The 21,069-nt window shown below is 44.2% G+C and overlaps 1 protein-coding gene across 1 annotated transcript; it reads right to left on the bottom strand.

The window, feature by feature from the left end:
• Window positions 1–10,990: 10,990 nt before the first annotated feature.
• paqr7b (progestin and adipoQ receptor family member VII, b) lies at window positions 10,991–20,783 on the bottom strand. The gene is made up of 3 exons (XM_078567177.1): window positions 20,652–20,783; window positions 20,399–20,496; window positions 10,991–13,250 (listed from the first exon to the last, which is right to left on the bottom strand). Exon 3 carries the CDS (start codon window positions 13,216–13,218, stop codon window positions 12,160–12,162), a length of 1,059 nt encoding a protein of 352 aa, XP_078423303.1. The 5' UTR covers window positions 13,219–13,250; window positions 20,399–20,496; window positions 20,652–20,783; the 3' UTR covers window positions 10,991–12,159.
• Window positions 20,784–21,069: the final 286 nt, after the last annotated feature.

Genomic DNA, 21,069 nt, shown 5'->3' on the forward strand with positions numbered 1-21,069 from the left:
TCTCCAACCTTTGTAATCCCTCTTGAGCTTCTCAATGTTCTCTGGGGTCAGCAGTTGCACATTTAGCTTCCATGCCCCCCTGCCCACCCTCAGGTCCTTCTCCAAGTGGCAGTCCGCCAGTAGGAGGCAGTGGTCAGAGAAGAACATCGGCTTGACCTCGGTGGATCTGACTGTGAATGCACGGGACACAAACAGGAAGTCTATCCTGGAACGAATGGACCCGTCTGGCCGCGACCAGGTGTATCTACGCTGCGCTCCGTCTGCAGGGTTGCTGAAGACGTCGTGCAGCTTGGCATCCTTAACTGTTTCCATCAGGGATCTGGACGTAGCGTCCAATCTGCTTCCGGCCCTGCCGGATCGTCCAGCCGCATCGATGATGCAGTTGAAGTCCCCGCCCAGAATGACCGGCCTGGAGGTCGCCAGCAGCAGTGGGAGCTGCTGAAAAACCTCCAGCCGCTCAGCCCCTTGTGCCGGGCCATACACGTTAATTAACCGGAGTGGAGCGTTCTTATACATTACGTCTGCTACAAGGAGTCGCCCGCCCACCACCTCCTTGACCTCGGAGACGGTGAAGTTGCCTCCCCGCAGCAGAATACCCAGGCCGGAGGAACGAGAGTCGTTTCCGCCCGACCAGATCGATGGCCCGTGGGACCACCATCGTGACCATTGCCTGTAGGAGCTGAGGTGCGGTATCGCACACTCCTGCAGAAACAACAGGTCAGCTTTGACCTTGGCTAGGTAGTCCAAGGTCGCAACACATCGCGTAGTAGATTTAATGCTACGCACATTTATGGATACAATCTTTAAACCCATTTTAAAGCATTTATTCTCCTACCAAACCCACTGTCTCTGAGAGTCCCAGACCTTTAGTCTGCTCCTTCATACCCGTAGTGAGCTCAAATTCCTTCACTTTGGATGGGCTGAGGTAGATCTTCTTGGCCGTGTTCTGCTCCAGTGGCATCTGGAGGTTCACGTAGAGAGCGGGTTTTGAGATGACCTTTGCTGGAGAAGCTTCTCCAAAACTCACCCCCTCTGGGGTGTTGCTGTTCCCGGCTTCCTGGAGCTGGGGTGCGATGATTGCCTCACTGCTCCCAGATTCCAGGGGCTGTGGTGCACTGGCCTCCTCAGGTTGCAGGCAAAGTTGGGGTGCGCTGGTCTCCTTGTTGTCTCCAATTTTCTGGAGCTCGGGTGTCTCGTCCTCCAACGCCCTGGAGCTTTGCCGCCTCTTCTGTCGGTGCCGCTCTGGCACTTCATCATCCGAAGAGCTGCTGCCCTTGTCATCCGTGTTGGATGGGAGACGCCTCTTGCCGCTTCTCTGGGAAACGCCTTTGCTTCTTCTTCGCTCCCTCTTACTTTTCTTGTTCTTCACCGTCCGCCACTCCCCCTGCTGCTTTTCCACTGCTGCCTCCTCCTCCATTGATTCGCTGTCCTGAGGACTGGGAGGTTCAGGGGGTAGTGCTGTTGATTGGCTCTCTGTTGCCTCAATCTCTTTCTCCACCTTGTCTCTCTCTGTGTCCTCCTTTGTCCCGTTGAGCTCCCTGGGGGCCTTGGTGGTTGGAGTGACACGAAACATTTCTTCTGCTTCCCCCTGGTCGGCTTTGGCTGCCTGTGCGTAAGTACGGCAGCGTTTGGGGCAGGTCCTGTAGAGGTGACTTGCCTCGCCACACAGGTTGCAGCACTTGGCCTGTTTGCAGTCTTTTGTCTGGTGCCCTTCCTGTTTGCAGATCTTGCAGAGGGAGGCGCTGCAGTTGGCCGCCACATGACCAGCCTTGCCGCATGAGCGACAATGCTTGGGTTGCCCAGCGTAGACCAGGTAGCCCCGGTTTCCCCCGATAGCGAAACTGGAGGGAGGGTGGAAAATGGCTCCCTTACCATCGGTCTTTAGCGTGACCTTAAACAGGCGTTTGCCTGTCCAGATCCCCAAGTCGTCTCGAATCTCGGTGCCGCTCCCCACCTTATCGAAGTACCTGGTGAGGAAGGTGACCACGTCGGCGACAGGGACGAAGGGGTTGTACACATGCACCATCACCTCACGTTCCCGTTGCAACGGCAGAGAAAAGTGCGGCTCCGCCGTCAGGATCTTCATCTCCGGCAGGTCTCTCTTCTCCTCGAACACCCTCAGGAGCCGGACGCAGTCTGCCACCCGCTTGAACGTCACGTCAAAATAACCGCCTTTGCGGGAGTCATGCAGGGTGAAGATCTCCGTAGCTTGGAAGCCGCACGCCTTCAACAGGATCCTCTTGGTGAAGAAGCCCCGATCCATAGGTGATCCTCCTTCGCTGTGGTTTACCGTGACTCGGACGGTGATAGGTAACCCACGGTATGGATTTGGATTGCGATTGGTTATCGCCCTTCCATCCCGACCTTGCCTTGGCAGGACCATGGTGTCGCCCCTGCAACACTTGTTCCCAGTCAAGCAACGACTTGATTTTCAAATTCTCATCCTTGTTCTCAAATTCCTTTGTGGCCTTGGCCGCCCTACCTCTTCACATATGGTATGGGGACATGAGTATCAGGATCACATGACCAACTACTGTGTTTATTACTCAACTATTTTATATTTACTATTTGCCGCATTTGGCTTTCCAATTATCCAGATGTGGCTAGTGGATAAACACTGGTTTAACCGCCTAACTCAAAGATCATGCAGCAGATACAGAGGCAGTGTCTGCTAATGACAATTTCCGACCTGCCTGTGTCCTAACAAGTCTTTTTGCCATCCACTCTGCCATCTTTAAAATTAAAATCAAACTGGCAAACGTATGCGGATTAGACTGACAAAAAGAGCCATCTTACCCACTCCAAAAGCTACTATCCAGATGTGACAGGAAGACTTAATGCACAAACCAGCATTTTACCTGGCACACTTACATCATCCAAATTTTGCACATTTGCTGAATTTCCATTTGGCATTTTCTTTTTCTCTCCATTTAAGACAGTAACTGTCTCTCCAAGGTCTGGTTTTGTGCGTTTCTCTCTAGCATCTCTTTACGTCTGAACTTTTTCTCTAGCATCTCTATGTCTGAACCTAGACAGTAAGAAATGGCAGATAACTGTTCTCTCATTCATCCTCAAGCTGTGGGTGTGGCCAGCATTTGCATCAAATTACATAGTATATTCAGAAACAGGCCAGCAATGTGGGGAAAAATTTTCCCCCCGTTGGGGGGGGGGGGGGCGCAAACCCGATCTGGGGGGAGGGGGGGGGGGGCGGGGGGGAGAGTCGCCGCCATTTTATGTGGGCAGGCCAATTAAGCCCCACCCAGCATGACGCTCCCTGTGCGGGTGGGGGGGGATTCCCTCAGTAGGGACCTGTGCTCTTTCGTGCATATGCGCAAAAGAGCACAGAAATCTCCGAGGCACAGAGGTGCCTCGGAGATCAGTTTGATATTTAAAAACTGAAATAAAGTAATTAAAAACTTTTAAAACGTGCCCCCTCAAGTAACACTGGTCTGGGACATGTCAAAGAATTATTTTTAAAATTTTTACTGAATTTTAAAACACTTCATGAAACCTCATCCCGCTCGTGGTTGAGGTTTCATGAAGAATGCGAAGGCCGCCTGGGCTCTTCACCTGCCCGTCAAACCTTAAGGTTGGATGGGCAGCTTATTTAATTGCTTAAATTAGTCTTTACAGACCTTAATAGGCCTTTGACAGTTTGGCTGGCACGCAGCCGACTCGACTGTGCGCCCGCTGAACTAAAATCTAAATGACGTGCGGTGGCGTCAGGATGCCTGCCCGACATCACCGCACGTCATTTTACACTTAAGCGAACGGGGCCCACCCCCACTCGCCGATTGGAGAATTCAGCCCACGGGTCTATCTATGCTGATGTTTGTGCTCCACATGCACCTAATCCCACTCTACTACATGTTAACCTATCTGCATAACCTTCTATTCATTTATCCTTCACATGTTTATCTAGTTTTCCTTCAAATGCAATTATGCTGTAAGATGGCTGGTTTAAAATGCTGAGGTTCATTTCAGTCCTGTCAGGTGGGTGTAAAAGACCCCATGGCAGTATTTCAAAGAAGCTCCATTGTAAAGCTGATTATAAGGGATCTGCCAGATTTTTGGCAACTCACTCAACCTATCTATATCCGTCTGCAACCTTCTTTTGTCCTCTTCACAACATACTTTCCTTTATATTTGTGTTATCTGCAAATTTAACTTCCATGCCTCCACTCCCCTCATCTAAGTCATTGATATAAAGTGTAAAAAGTTGAGGCCCAGCACAGGTCCTTCTGGGACTCCATTCGTCACATCCTGCCAATCAGAAAAAGACCCATTTATGCATACTGTTTTCTGCCAGCCAGCCAATCTTCTATCCATTACCCTCTACACCATGAGCCTTAATTTTCCGCAATAACCTTTGACATGGCATCTTATCAAGTGCCTTCTAGAAATGCAAGTACAGTATGTCTCCAGGCTCCCCTTCATCCACAGCGCATGTTACTCCTTCAAAGAACTCCAATAAATTGGTCAAACATGGTTTCCCTTTCACAAAACCATGTTGACTCTTCCCAATTACCTTGAGCTTCTCTAAGTGCCCAGTTATAACCTCCTTAATGATCGAATCCAACACCTTCTCCACTACAGGCGTCAAGCTAACTGGCCTATAGTCTCCTGTTTTCTGCCTCCCTCCCTTGAATAGAGGGGTTATATTTGCTACTCTCCAGAATCTAGGCAATTTTGGAAAATTAACATCAATGCATCTACTACCTCATTAGCCATCTCTTTTAAGACCCTAGGATGAAGTCCTTCAAGATCCAGAGACTTGTCAGCCTGCAGCTCCATCAGTTTGCTCAGTACTGCTTCCCTAGTGGTTGTAATTTCACCAAGTTCCCCTCTCCCTTCCACCCCTTGATTTACAGCTATTACTGAAATGTTTTTTATATCCTCTATAGTGAAGACAGAAGCAAAATATTTGTTCACTTCATCCACCATTTCCTTATTATCTGCTATTAACTCCCCATCGTTACACTCTAGAGGACTAACACTCACTTTACCTATTTTTTTTTAAACTTGTAGTAACTCTTGCTATCCTTTTTTTACATTTCTAGCTAGCTTCCTCTCATACTCTAATTTCTTTCTCCTAATTAACCTTTGAGTCATTCTCTGCCATTCTTTATATTTTGTGACCAATCATCTAATCTGCCATTCATCTTTACAGTTATATAATTTTTTCCTCAAGTTTGATGCTTTCTTAACTTCTTTATTTAACCACAGATGGTAGGTCCTCCCCTTAGAAGTTTTATTTATAGTAAGAATATACTTAATCTGAGTATTCTAAAATATCCCCTAAAGTATCTACCATTGCTTCTCTATTGGTCTATCCCCTAGCCTAGTATCCCAGTTCACTTCAGCTAGCTCAACTTTCATGCTCACATAGTTGCCCTTATTTAAGTTTAAAATACTAGTCTTAGGCTCATTCTTCTCCCTTTCAAACTGGATGTAAAATTCAATCATATTGTGATCGCTGCTACCTAGGGGTGTCTTTACTCTGAAGTCATTAATTAATCCTGTCACATTACATAACATCAAGTCTAATATAACCTGCTCTCTGGTTGGTTCCAGAGCGTACTGCTCTAAAAAAAAACCCTCAATAGCTTTCTATGAACTCCACATCCAGGCTACTACTGCCAGTCTGATTTTTCCAGTTTATATGTAGGTTAAAACCACCCATGATTATTATTGTCCCCTTATCACATGCACCCAATATTTCTTCTTGCATACTTTGTCCTACATCGTGGTTACTGTTAGGGGGCCTGTAGACCACTCCCACTAGTGACTTATTTCTTCTGCTATTCCTCATTTTCATCTAAACCGATTCTACATCCTGATCTCCTGAACCAAGGTCATCTCTAACTATTGTACCAATACTATCCTTGATCAACAGTGCTACCCCCTTCTTCACCCAGGTTCTTATTCTTCTTGAATGTCATATACCCCTCAATATTTGTGACCCAATCCTCATCATCCTGCAGCCATGTCTCTGTAATCGCTATTAGACCATATTTATTTAATTCAGTGTGTGCTATTAATTCATTTACTTAGTTATGAATGCTCCGCATAGGCACAGAGCCTTTAGTATTGTCCTTTTGTTATCTTTGTAACACGTAGTCTTCACTATTGGTGTATTCTTAGGTTTTCTCTCTCTGTTCCTTCCTGCTATTCTATTTATGGTCTCCTGCCTTGAATCTATCCCTTGATCTAGCCAAGCTCGATCCCTCCCCCCCGCCCCTGTTTAGTTTAAAGCCCTCTCTACTTCCCTAGTTTTGTGATTTACAAGATTCACAAGAACACTCATCCCAGCATGGTTCATGTGTAAACCGTCCCAATGGTACAGCCCCCACCTTCCCCAGTACTGGTGCCAGTGCCCCACGAACTGGAACACACTTTTCCCACACCAGTCTTTGAGCCACACATTCATCTCTCTAAATCTTATTTGCCCTGTGCCAATTTGCACATGGGTCAGGTAATTATTACCTTTGAGGTTCTGTTTCTTAATTTGGTACCTAGCTTCTCATACTGACTATGCAGAACCTCGCTCCTTGTCCTGCCTATGTCGTTGGTACCTACATGGAACACGACAACTGGATCCTCATTTTAAAAAGTCATTTGGCCCATTATGACACTATGAAAGATCTATCCAATTAGTTCCGCTTCCCCCAGCTATTTCCCCATTAGCCCCTCAAATGTTTCTCAAGCATTCACCATTTTTCTCCAAGCTTCCACCACCCTTTCAGGCAGCATATTCCAGATCATAACAACTCTCTGTGTGAATGACATTCTCAACTCCTCCACCGCCCCTGCCCCCACACCTCTCCCCAGAATCCATTTGTCAATCATATATCTGTGCCCTCTGGTTATTGACCCTCTGGACAGTGGAAACAGTTTCTCCTTTCCTTAATCAAAACCCTTCATAATTTTGAATGGCTCTATGAAATCTCTCGTTACCTTTCTCTGCACTAAGGACATTAATCCTAGCTTCACCAGTCACTGCACATAACTCAAGTCTTGTATCCCTAATATCATTCTGCTAAATACTGGACCTTGTAAAACAACATTAACTTGTATTTGCATAGTCTCTTTAGCACAGTAAAAGCATCACAATGCACTTCACAGAAGCATTATCAGATAAATTTTAAAACCAAGTCACAAAGATATTAGGGCAGATGACCAATGTTGTTCAAATAGGCAGGTTTTAAGGAGCATCTTAAAAGGCAAGAGAGGTAGAAAAGCAGAGACTTTTTAGGATTGAATTCCAGACCTTGGGATCTAGGCAGCTGAAGGCATGGCTGCTAATCATGCAGCGATGAAAATCAGAGATTTTTTTTTTAATTAATTCATGGGATGTGGGCTTGACTACAAGATCAGCATTTATTAAAAACAAAACAAAAAACTGCAGATGCTGGAAATCCAAAACAAAAACAGAATTACCTGGAAAAACTCAGCAGGTCTGGCAGCATCGGCAGAGAAAAGAGTTGACATTTCGAGTCCTCATGACCCTTCAACTTATTGCCAATTCCTAATTGCGCTCGAGGTGGTGGTGGTGAGCCACCTTCTTGAACCTCTGCAGTCCATGTGTTGTTAGAAAGAGAGTGAGTGCTAGGGTTTTGACCCAGTGACAAAGGAACAGCAGTGATTTATTTCCAAGTAGGGATGCTGTGACTTAGAGGGGAACTTGCAGGTGGTGGTATTTCCATGTGCCTGTTGCCCTTGCTGTTCGAGGTGATAGAGGCATGGAGTTAGGAGGCTGAAGAATCCTTGGCAAGTTATTGCAGCATCTTGTGGATGTTGTACATGGCTGGCATTGTGTGCCAGTGGTGGAAGGAGTTTAGGTTTCAGTTGGTGGATAGGATACCAATCATGTTTTGTTTTGATTTGCTTTGTCCTGGATAACGTCACCTTTCTTGGAGTGTTGTTGGATCTGCACTCATCCAGGAAAAGGGAAGAGTATTCTATCACATTGCTACCTTGAAGATGGAGGAAGGCTTTGGGGAGTCAAGAGGTGAGCTACACAACACAGATGTGCAAGAGGCCAGCATTGGAGGGACACAGGTATCTCAAATGCTATTGGAGATTAGAGTTGGGATGTACCAGGTCACGCATAGATTTGAAAACCAGGAATAGAATTTTTAAAATGAAGAATTAGTGGATCAGGAGTCAATGTAGTTTATCAAGCATAAGCAATGATGTGTGAATGGTACATGGAGAGAGTTAAGAAACATACAGCAGAGATTTATACAAGCTGAAATTTACAAAAGGTGAAAAGTGGGAAAGGGGCCAGGAGAACGTTGGAATTTAAAGAGTTCAGCTAAAGGGTAAGGGCTGCTGCATATTCACCCTTTCTTTTTAAGCTCATTGCTAGAACCTTCCAATGTGAATGGAACACTTCTCACTTCAAACTCCTAGTGCCAGTATCCAACATACCGAGTGCCCACAGTAGGCAAGAGCCATTGGGTCAGTACCACACCTGGTGGTGTGTTTGCCCTGTGAGTCTTCAGCAGGTGATTGGTTTACAGCCTCCATTAATGTACAGTACGGAAAATGAGCTCATCTCAGGCTCCAGCCTAAACAAGAACTTTTACATTGTATGTTTTTTTTGGTAAAATGTTGGCAATAGAAATGAAAACGGAATAATCAAAGGGCTAAATGCTTAACAGGAATGTAAACACCAAAGTCAGTCCTATTTTATGGGATAGCTGTTTATGTCGGTGTCATTCGCTTGCCCACCCCCTCTCACAATCTGGTGTTAAAAAAATGTTTTTTTAAAGAGACACTGCACGTCATCACATGTGCCAGAATTTTCAACTCCAGCGGGGTGTAAACAGATAGTATTAAACCATTAACCTGTTGTACCACTCTCACGATATACACCTGCCTTATTTTACTTTTTGTTGAAGTCAATACAAATGAATTGTCAGGTTAGTTATATAATCTGTGCAGCAAATAGCAATTGGCCGATTACCTTGCAGCCATTTTACATCACATCAAAGTTCCACCCATAATGTCATATGTATTTACATCTCATTACTCTTTCAATGTTACCTACTTCATCCTGTGACCACTAGGACTGGTACAGCCACTGGGAAATGATGCAAGACGTTAGAAAGATACTGAATGCTGGTTCAGTCCATTTTATCTTCCAGCAGCATGGGCAGTTGAGGAAAGGGGTGTACAAGTTTAAACCATCAAACTGGATCTTTTACTTCTGAAGAGAGCAGTGTTTAATATGGTCTGACTCTTTCGAACTGCTGCTCAAGTACTCTCCCTGGCAACCAGTCCACGTAGGGTGAGCCTAAGCACACTTAGAGATCAATTGTTGGGGGAAATTTCGGTGGCTTGGTGGCTGCTTTTAAAACTGACCCTTAGTGAGGCCAAGTTATGAGAATCAGCAGAAAATGAATGTCAGTGGGGTTTTGAAATACATATTTTTGACACTTCAATGAGTGACCGGTGCAATCAAAATATCCAGGTCAAAGTTAGCTGATCTGCTGTGGCACTTAGAACGATGTAGTGTCTGCAACACTTATTCTAACAGTTAGCTGACAAGGTATAGCGTATGGCAAAATGGTTTAAATAGATCCTCACATCCAACAGAGGCAAATTACTGTTGATGTTGGACAGTTCACTAGATTGGAGTCTGCTTAGTCCCACACTGGATCTCACTATCTTAGTCAGGTTATCTTGAGGTCAGGAAAAGCCATAGAAATTAATTTTTCTTCCCCCCAAAGACTTTTCGGTGCCAATAGTTCTTTTACAAAAAGGGTAACTTACAGATGCACAAGAGACTTTTACAAAATGTTTATAGACTGAAAGAGAAATTATCCCATTTTTATTTTAGGGTGATATGTACAGACTGAAAAAAAAAAACTCCACTTCATCAAAACTGTCTCCATCTGTGTCTCCACTGCCCCCACCACCTTCTCTCCCTCAAGTGCCCATTAGAGGAAGAGTCTAACCACACAAATAGTGGCCTAGCCAGCGACACCAACATCCCATGAATGAAAAAAATTTCACCTTACTCTCCAAGAGCAGCAGGGGTGTGGATCCAGCACAAAAAAAATGCATTGAGGAAGAAGGAACTGATAAGGAGCATTTCAGCTTTAAGTTGCCACTCGTCTCACTGAAGACAATATCAACTAGATTGATTTCCCCTAGAAAACTCATCAACACTCAACACAAATGACAGTTCATGCTCAGTCAATAAAGGGTCCATTTGCTGTAGCCACCCTGGCCAGTAGCCATAATTTCTTCTTTACGATCACCCACTCACTTTCATTCATGTGTACGCTTCCCAAAGCCAGGTTCTTGGCTCATTGTCTGCTGATGCTTCATCCCAAGCCTGTTGATGCTTCACCCTGAACCAGTTTTTGTCAGTGGTGGTTTGCCACTTACCTCCCACTCCCAGAGGCAGGACCAAGAGGCAGGCCCCAAGTCTAGTTCAGCCAGAATGCTGTTGTTGTTACTCTGAACCACATGCTAACCACCTAGCCTATTGAGCTAACTGGCCTCCCTCTCTCATTCTATTTGTCCAGTAACAAGCGTAATTTATCCGGTGTGGGGTTTTCTGACTGCAACGCTGTTAGATCTTCAACCTCCTCACAGGCTGCCCTCATCACCAGAGGCTCAGTGGGTACCACTTTTGCTAGGGTCATGAGACCATAGGTTCATGCCCTATCCCAGAGACTTAAGCACAACATTTAAATCAACACTCCCAATTCCGTATTGAAATAGTGTTGTACTGTCGAGATATCATCTTTCAGTTGAGATGTTAAACCAAGACCCTGTCTGCCCTCTCAGGCTGTCATAATAGATCCCATCGCACTATTTCAAAGTGGAGAAAAGAGCTCTCCCCAGTGTCTTGGCTATTATTAATCCCTCAACGAACATCACCAAAGCAGATTATCTGGTCATTATAATATTTCTTGTGTGGTACACAAGTTGGGTGCTGTGTTTGCTAATTTATTAGTTACTACACAGTTACTACACTTCACTAAAATATTTTATTGGATGCAATGGGATATCATGGGATAATGACAGGTACTATATAAATGCAAGTTTGTTCTTCCTCCTTCCCCAAAGCGGCTCAAATATTGTAGCAGTGCAATCAAACAATATGTTTTGTAAAAGATACCAATGGCAGAAAACAGCATCTAAATAACACCTAGCAAACTGCACACCTACTTTTGGAGGATTTTCAAATCAATTGTGTAGAAATTTAATGACTCATACCAGGAAATCTCCTTTCTTCCCTTGGTGCTGATGTTACATCAGCTGAGCTTGCAATGACGTCAATATAGTGGACAACTCCACTGAGAAGTCTCCATTCAGCTGATGAGGGGCTGAATGGGATGTACTGGTATGGAGTTGAAACGTCAGAAACGTCTGGGAAGAGAAATGAGATGCACTGATTTTGTCAGGCTGTTTTGCTGCAATACTTCATTTCCACCACTAAAATGGTACCATTGAGCAGTGGACAGGAATTATCACACACAGGTCAGCACAAGCTCCATGACAGTATAATGTACTGCATTCCTGCCCAATCTGAAGGGTTAGCTTTTGGTACATGTTATGAATCAGACAACCAGTAACAGCCAAATAGTACAGTATAGGAATATTTAGCTTTGGACTATTGAAAATTGTGAACACTACACTGCAAAAGGAGGAAACAAATTAAGTGAACAGGCGAAGGAATGGTTGATGAGTTAAATGGTCAATTTAGGTCCATTGTTTTCTATATTCAGGTTTAAGCATTGGCACATTGAATAATCCCAAAGCCAAGAGGCAATCATCTAAACTCTACTCAGCAACACCTGTTGAGCAAATCTGTTTACTATGGAAAATGTAGCTTGAACCAGTGCTATCCAAATGAATTCACAACACCTGAAGTTGAGTGTACTGCACAAGATACAAGATCATCAGCATTTACATTGACAATTCTGTGCACGTGCTTGATGTTTTCCAAAATTGCTGCCTGTCCCACTGCAAAAAACATTGATGCCAAGTTCAAACCATGATTAAAAATCCTGGCCATGCTGCCAAGTGAAAGGTATGGCCATCTTTCCCCTTCTGTCCACCCCCCAACCACACGGAACCCCCAAATAGATGGTGCATTGAAGACGAAGATTATACAAGATTGAGAAGCGGCAGACTTCATTTCTCCTTGTGGCCAAGTTTGATTTTGACGAGGTGCCTCATGTAAACCGCTGTGGCAATGCTGGAGGAGATGATCAGTGCAAAACTGGTGACCACAGACCATGTGGAGTCCCTGTGAAAAACCTGGTAGAAGTGCTGCCTGTGTTTGTAATCCAAATGGATAGCCTCCAGTTGGGCCAGGGTGCACAAGACCATGAACACATGGAAAATCTGGTGCCCCTGCAGGAAAATGTCACACTTTCCCGAGAACCACTTCTCAGGGTGAGGGCAAGAGAAGAAATGAGCACTTATGAGGAAGAAGATGATCTGGCTTGCATGATACCAAATGGTGGGGTCAGTGCAACCAGAGGAATAGCAATTGTACATCCGGTGTACCACAGGGCTAATGTCCAGCACATAGGCCAGCGCTGCTGGTACTACCTGATAGAGTTTGCGTGTCCTGGGGTGCAATACTTTGGCATTGGATTTTGAGTAGCAGCATCCTATACAGGACATCCAAGCCAATGTAGTAGCCATCGGGAGGTAGAATGTTTTGATGATGTGGTACCACTCCTCTTCAGCAGAGTAGTAGTAATGGACCAAAGCACTACCATACTGATAGATGGCCACACCAACATAGTCCAGGAAAAAGAAGGAGTAGTGGGCAAATTCTGAGCGAGAATGTAATAGATGGGCCAAGGAGCTGAAAGTCAAATAAGTGAAGGCAGACAGGAAGAGGATCAATAGTGGTAGTGCATGGGGGTCAGAGAAGAAGTCCACTGTCTGGGAGAGCTCCTGGAGTTTCAGGACAATGACCAGTGCAGCAATCAGGTGGGTCCAAACATTGACAGATTCATTGTGCCGCTGGAACAAAGTGAAGAAGTAGTAACGCCAGCTCTGCTCCACGGGCCTGTACCCCGAGCAGATATAGGGCTCCCGGAATATCTGCGGCACTTCACAATCCTTCACTGTGCATGGCAGGCTGGGAATGGACTGCTCCACCAGGCTCGGGATCTGACGGATCTGCTGGATATTAATGAAGAGTCTGCCAATCTGTTCCATCACAACTGTTGCCATGGTAACACTGGGGTTGTTACAAGATCTGGTACCTATATACAATTTTAAAAACAAAAAAAAATCCAGTTAATAGGGTCAGTAAGGAATAATGTCAATGCAATTCAATTGAAAACAATAGGTGCTCATCTTAAGGCTGAACACCAACCCCATTTTAGGGGGAATATGTAGCACCTTTCATGACCTCAGAAGATCCCAAAGTGCTTCACAGCCAATAACATACTTTTGAAGTGCAGGAACTGTGGTAATGTAGGAAACACAGCCAATTTGGGCTCAGCAAACTCCCACAAACAGCAATCGTATAGGGAATTCAGGAGACACATCTTTACATAGAGAAAGGGGAGAATGTGGAACTCACTAGAACAGGAGTAGTTGAAGCAAATAATATAAATGCATTTAAGGGGAAGCTAAATAAGTACAAGTACATGAACGGGAAAGGGAGAGAAGGTTATGCAGAAAATTAGACAAGGAAAGACAGGAGGAGACACAAGTTATGCATAAATATCAGCGCAAAATGGCAGGACCCAATGGCCTGTTTCTGCACTGTATGTTTTAAGCAATTCTGTTTAAGTGTTCAACTAGTTAACCGCATTAGATTTGAGAGAGAATCAATTATATTATGTTGTCAGTTATATAACAGGACCTCCCCATCAGGGGTCCCTTTAAAAAAAAGTTACCAATCATGGAATGTTTTTGTCTGTTTTTTTTCTCTGTAAGGGCAGGCTGCAGGGGAAAGAAGAGAGGGAAACCTGGAATCTAACAGAGGGCTACAGGTGGTTTGAGGTAATCAAGAGATTTTACAGCAGCGAAGGTTTCAGAGTACCCTGTCCTGTGCCAGAAATGGCACATAGTTACGGCACACCCCACACCTCCAAACAAAGTGCTCAGCCCCAGAAACATATTTCCTTCAGGACTGTGGAAATCTCGATTTCCACATCAATGCAGTGATGTTTAATGGAAGCCTCCCCATCAGGGCTTCTTTTGAAGATGAATAAGTTACAGTAACAACACAAACATCCCTTTTGTGTTTGTTTTCTGTCTGTGTTTAAACAGCGAGGCTGGATGACACCATACTAGCTCTGGTTAAAGCCACTGATCAAGATTGCTGCAGAGCCAAATTATCAGATACATCTCCAGGAATGAATCAGCACAATTTGCATGTGATAATTCATCCCTCTCACACTATCCACCTAATTAACATTTTGAAACCAATATCCCTATTTGTATTAGCATTCACCGCTTAAACACAAAGAAAAAGAATGTAATTCTGTGTGACTACCATGATATTGAAAATGTTTATTTGCATGTTTACAGAGAAAATGCCCCCTTTAATTTTTGAAGTAAAGAAAATAAGGCTTAGAGGATTTAGTGAAGCAAGATCTGAGCACTTAACAGATAGAAGACCCCAGGTTTAATGGTTCTACATTAAGTAAGTTTGCAGAGTCTCAATTCAGATCCTACTGGGAATGGCTCAAGTTCATAGCTCTGAACTACCCCAACTTAGCAAACTCAAGACTGCAGAATAGCTGATATGGGAAGTGGACAAATAGCACATTAGTGAAAATGGAAGCACTTTTCATCATTTGGGTCTTAGGCAGTGTTTGGGGTGTGGGGTAGGGGTCAGTGGTGGTGGGGAAGTATGGAGAGAATTCTACTCTGTATTAAACCTATGTTGTGCTTGCCCCGGGAATGTTTCATGTCACAGTGTAGAGGGAGTTTTACTCAGTATCTAAAATGACAAGAGAACTTTATCAGACCTTTCACATGGTCCAGATATCCCAAACTGCTTCAGTCAATTCAGCTGTGGGCACTTATTCAGATAAACATGCACATTGCAACAGTGAACAGTAATGTTCTTAGTGGTGGAATGTTTGTCAGGACATCAGAACTCTCCAGATCTTATTTGAAAACTTGTGCTCAACTTGGGTACTTTTTGGTGCGTTGAAGTGTTTCACAGCTTAACACGTGGATGCCTCAAGTATATCCAATATTTTAAAAGCAGACAAACATATTATAGTTGAGGACAGTTTAAGCAGTTTGCATCTCCTGAAGCAGGGTTTGTTTGTGTCAGCAAGCAGGTTGTTGCTGCGTAAGTGCCGTTTGATAGCACTGTTGATGACCCCTTCCATCACTTTATTGATGGAGAGTAGACTGATGGGGCAGTAGTTGACCACATTGGATTTGTCCTGCTGTGTGTACAGGACATACCAGGACAATTTTCCACATTGCTGGGTAGACGCTAGTGTTGTAGCTGTACTGGAACAGTTTGGTTAGGGGCGCAGCATGATCTGGAGCACAAGTTTCAGTACTATTGCTGGAATAGTGTCAGGGCCCATAGCCTTTGCAGTATGCAGTGTCTTCAGCCGTTTCTTGATGTCATATGTAGTGAACTGAATTGGCTAAAGATTGGCACCTGTGATGCTGAGAATTGAGGATAGGGATATTTCTGGAGCCTCCTCCTCCAGTGGGTTGTGTAACCATTTACAACTGGATGTGGCAGGACTGCAGAGATTAGATCTGATCTGTTGGTTGTGGAATCGCTTAGCCCTGTCTATCTTGCTGCTTATGCTGTTTGGCATGCAAGTAGTCTGCGTTGTAGCTTCACCAGGTTGACACCTGATGTTTTGGTAAGCCTGGCACTGCTCCTGACTTGCCCTCCTGCACTCTTCATTGAACCAGGGTTGATCCCTTGGCTTGATGGTAATGGTAGAGTGGGGGATGTGCCAGGCCGTCTGGTTACAGATTGTAGTCAAATACAATTCTGCAGCTGCCCCACATGCCTCATGGCTGCCCAGTCTCGACTTGCTAGGTCTGGTCGAAATCTATCCCATTTAGCACAGTGGTATTTCCACACAACATGGAGGGTATCCTTAAAGTGAAGGTGGGACTTCATCTCCACAGTGACTGTGCGGTGGTCACTCCTACCGATACTGTCATGGACAGATGCATCTGTGGCAGGCAGACTGGTGGCGATGAGGTCAATATTCTTCCCTCTTGTTGGTTCCCTCACCACCTGCCGCAGACCCAGTCTACCAGCTATGTCCTTTAGGAATCGGCCAGTTCGGTCTGTAGTTGTGCTACCGAGCCACTCTTGATAATGGACATTGAAGTCCTCCACCCAGATCACATTCTGCATCCTTGCCACCCTCAGTGCTTCCTCCAAGTGGTGTTCAACATGGAGAAGCACTGATTCATCAGTTGAGGTGGGTGCAGTACATGGTAATCAGCAGGAGGCTCCCTTTCCCATGTTTGACCAGATGACATGAGACCTCATGGGAACCGGAGTCAATGTTGAGGACTTCCAGTGCAACTCCCTCCCGGCTGTATACCACTGTGCCGCCAACTCTGCTAGTTCTGTCCTGCCGGTGGGACAGGATATACCAAAGAATAGTGATGGTGGTGTCCGAGACATTATCTGCAAGGCATGATTCCTCGAGTATTCCGGGACTACCCCCCACAATGTTAGTACGGAGGACTTTGCAGGTCGATAGAGCCGAGTTTGCCATTGGCAGGTCCAGTGCCTCTTTCGATGCTGAGTGGTCTGTCCGGTTTCATTTCTTTTAGACTTTTTAGCGGTATGATACATCCGGGTGGCTTGCTAGGCCATTTCAGAGGGTAGTTAAGAGGCAACCACATTGTTGTGGGTCTGGAGTCACATGTCAGCCAGACCGGGTAGAGCAGCAAATTTCCTTCCCCAAAGGATATTAGTGAACCAGATGGGTTTTAACTACAACTGACAATGGTTTCATGGTCATTATTAGATTTTTAAATTCCAGATTTTTATTGAATTCAAATTTCACCATCTGCCGTAGTGGGCTTCAGACCCAGGGTCTCTGGATCACTAGTCTAGTGACAATGCCACTATGCCACCACCTCCCCTTATATTGCAGCATGAGGGAAGGAGTTTGGTAGCCGAGGGACGATAGAGAGAATTGCAATCAGAGGCAGGAATATAGTCTTATTTCCCCATTCCTATTACACTAAGTTCATGTGTAGTACCAAACAAGAGATTAACAAACACCCCAAATCAGTGACCAAATATGGCACCTTGATGTTCTGGATGTCCTACTAGTACACTACAATGCATTGCTCAAATGAGCCAGAGATTTGTGGGGTGGAGAACTGCGAGAGCAAGAACGAGAGGTGTAGGGAAATGACATGAAAGCAAGAGAGGAGGTGGGGGACAGCAGAGAAAGACCGGAGGCAGGGAAAGGAAAATCCTAATTTTCAATTTCAAACACTAGACCCATCAAACCTAACAAGTAGTCACATTTCATAACAAACTAATTAGCATGGGTAAGGCATAAATGCCAGATTTTTCATATTTTAATGCAAAATGCTGTAGTCTATCAAACTTTGCTACTTTGCTTCATTATTTAGTTTAACCAATGTCAGAATATATATTGGCGCAAAAGAAATGACAAGCAATTCAAAGGAGACCAGACTGAAACAAAGTTCATGCCAGAGAATGATGACAGGATACACAGAATCTATCAAGACAAATATTTAATTTTTGTCTCCAAAGTCACAAAACTGTGTTTACTGTATATAAATGCTCTGGCTACAGGGGCATGTAAATAATGTGTTTACTGAAGGCTACATATACTGTGTGTTTATTAAAATGAAAACTCAGGATCTCTTATCTAACCCTAACCGAGCTTAAAAAAAACTAACAGCACACAGATAGCAGTTTGCATCTTATCTCCTCTGTATCCTCCACCTGCCAACTTTCTTACCCTAATAGAATAATACAGCACAGGAGGCAGCCATTCACCCACTGAGTCTACGCTGGCTTTTCCCCAAGAGCAAACCAGCTCATCCCACTTCCCCACTCTAATCACACATCCATGCAATATTTTTCTCCTTCAAGTATTATCCAATTAACTTTTGAAGGAAGCTACTATTCATGACCCTGTCAGGTAATTCATCCCAAATCCTAGCCACTCACTGTATAAGAAAGTTTTTCCTCATGTCACCTCTGGTCCTTTACTGAATCACTGCAAATGTGCCCTCTGGTTACCAACCTTCAGCCATTTGAAGCAGTTTCTCTTTGTTTAGTCTTCTCCCCATTAGAGGCTGAGCCTTCAGCTCTCTATGTCCTACACTCTCAAATTTCCTCCTTAAAATATTAAAACTCCACTATTCCAAAACCTTATCAAGTTTTGACTAGATTTCCATTTCTAACATCAATTTTAAATTTACTTTGTTCATGCCCTTGTAGCCCAAGTTACCTGGCTTCATCTAATCTGTGCATGTCATGGAGATATTAATGTCTTTAATGTTATTTGAAATTATTTTTAAATTGGACTTGTAGCAGGGTCTGCGTCTGTGTGCATCTTAATTGGATTAAAGCCAGCTAGTCTGGGTGCTTTGATGTTTGCTGTATAGTAGTTTGAGATGTTAATTGGGTAAACAGTAAGTAAGGATAGAAGGTAAAGAGTACATTTGCATTTGTTGAATAAATCATTCAAAAGAATGGGTGAAATCTTGCACCTAGCTAGAAGACACCAAACAATGTGTTTATTTTTTCAGCTTACTAGTAAAATTGGTGGAATGAAAGGGTTTTTTGTTAGAAGAGGTAAAATTGAAAAACCTAGTAAGACAATGGAAAATTTACATTCAAAGGGGAAGGTAGGTATAAACAGAAAGGAGTTTGTGTGCGAGTCAGAGGCATGTAATATCTAACCAGCCTGTAAGCCTACAACTGTGCAAAGGAGCCAAATTGCAAGGGATCTCATTTTGAATTTGTAAGGTCAAATGTGCTTTGCCTGGTGTCTATTTAAAGTCTATGGGTTATTGTTGCCTTGGTGAAGATTTACTCAGGAGTGATTAATTTGGGGATTTGTTTAAAAGTTATTATAGTAGTAATTTGTAGACAGGCGTATGTGTTTAATTAGTTGTTAAATTAATAAATGTTTAATTTAGTTGTATATAAAAAACTTCTTGAGACTTGGTGGTTTTATTCCTGATTTCAGAGCTGCATCTCAAATATATCAATTAAAAATATAGGTTATGACAGTTGTTCAAGCTTCCCTCTGGGATTTAAACAACTCAGCCTTTACCAACTGCTGTGTCATAACATTGCAATTTAATACAAAAAATGAGAAGCAATAGGAAAAAAGTAGGGGAGTAAAAATATTTAGACGGCTCTCAAACAGCCAACATGGGGACAATGGGCCAAATGGTCTCCTTCAGGGCTATCAGATTCTGTGACGGAACCACCAGGAGAGCTCAACCCGCCCCCTCCCTCCCTCCCTCCCTCCCTCTAGGACTCTGAAACAATAGTTTCGAGAGGGTGGGAATGGTTCAACTCTTGCCAGAGGGCCAAATGATGTACCTTAAAGAATACAACCATCCAGACTGCTCACGAAATAGGCAGAGGGAACTCCATACTATTGAGTCAGCCACCTATTTCTTAAAGAGGAAGATGCATCCAGAAGTATAGTTCACTTCAGCCCATTTTAGCTCAACCATCTAAAAAACAAAACACTGTACTCTTCACCCCCACCTCAGCTTCCAACTGGTTGTGCTGTATGACCAGCACTCATGCCCATAAAATCCTCGATTTTAAAATTCTCATCCTCCCTCAGGGTCCCACAGCAGTGTTCAAAAAGGTGCGCTCTTTAGTGTTCCGTACCGACATCACAAACCATGTAGACATTTATCTAATTGCTGTTCGTGGAAGCTTGCTGCGCACAAATTGGCTGTCACGTTTCCTTCCTTACACAAGTGCCTACCCTTTCATAAAAAATAGTTTATTGTCTTTAAAGTTCTGACGTCGTGAAAGCAAAATGTAAGTTCTTTTAACTCTGGTCGCATTTCTGGAAGTTTCATCAGATTACCTCCAATGACCTCACCCACCCAAGACGGCACAAAATATTCAAAAGGAAGTGAAGAGTAAATCACATTGTTTAAATGGCCCTGTGATTTTTCTCCCGGGTTTTGCTCGCACAGACCCTGGAGATCAATCATTAATTCTGGCAGCCTCTAGGACTGTCCGGAAGGGTTGTCGTCTGTGTCTCCCAGTGACATGGTGATAAGACCCAAACAAACACTTAACGCTTCCAAGGGAACAATTCATCCGTTAAACTGATGTTGCCGAATGGGATGAAACCAGCTCCGCGACACCCAATTAATGTCAATTACCCGGCAGAAAAACAATTTCTACTGCCCTGACACTCACCGATTTATTGGAAACCCTATCACTTGCCAGCCGCAGAGTTCAGTCTGAACATCACCTTCGCCGAAAGCTGCCGCCGGTGTTTCCGAAAATACATTCACCTGCAATTTACCAAAAAAATGCCAGTGAATAACGACTGTTAATTGCAGATACAACTAATAATTGATATCCTTGCAATAAAGAAACAGAAAATCATTCCAGAGTTTTCGATTATAAGTGAAACTTTTTCATGCAGATTTTAAATTCAAGGCGTTACCTCTAATTGTTGGGTGCTATCGGTACCGTTCAGGGCGTATCCTACGGTATCTCGGCCTGGATGCTGATCAGCTCGCTACTTCTCCGCCGCTTGACACACTATATCCCCACCCCCAATCTGCAACACCGTGTTCCAAGACCCGGACACATCCTATCAATCAACCCCGACCTGTCAATCAGCCTCCCCGCCGCAGCCAATCAACCGTCCGCCAATTGCGTCACCCCACCAATCAGCTAGCCCTGTTAGGGTTAGGCTGGCGAGGAGGCTCCGCCCAGTATTCCGTACCACGTGGGTATCATTGTGCAACAAAACAAGAGGAAGGGTTCGGCTGTGGATACAAGGGCGGGACATATAGCTTTTTTGACGCTGTGCATGACTAAAGTTAGAATTCTTTTTTATCAATTCCCACCACCCACCA

The sequence above is a fragment of the Cetorhinus maximus genome, chromosome 21, assembly GCF_964194155.1.
Source record: "Cetorhinus maximus chromosome 21, sCetMax3.hap1.1, whole genome shotgun sequence".
Taxonomy (NCBI): domain Eukaryota; kingdom Metazoa; phylum Chordata; class Chondrichthyes; order Lamniformes; family Cetorhinidae; genus Cetorhinus; species Cetorhinus maximus.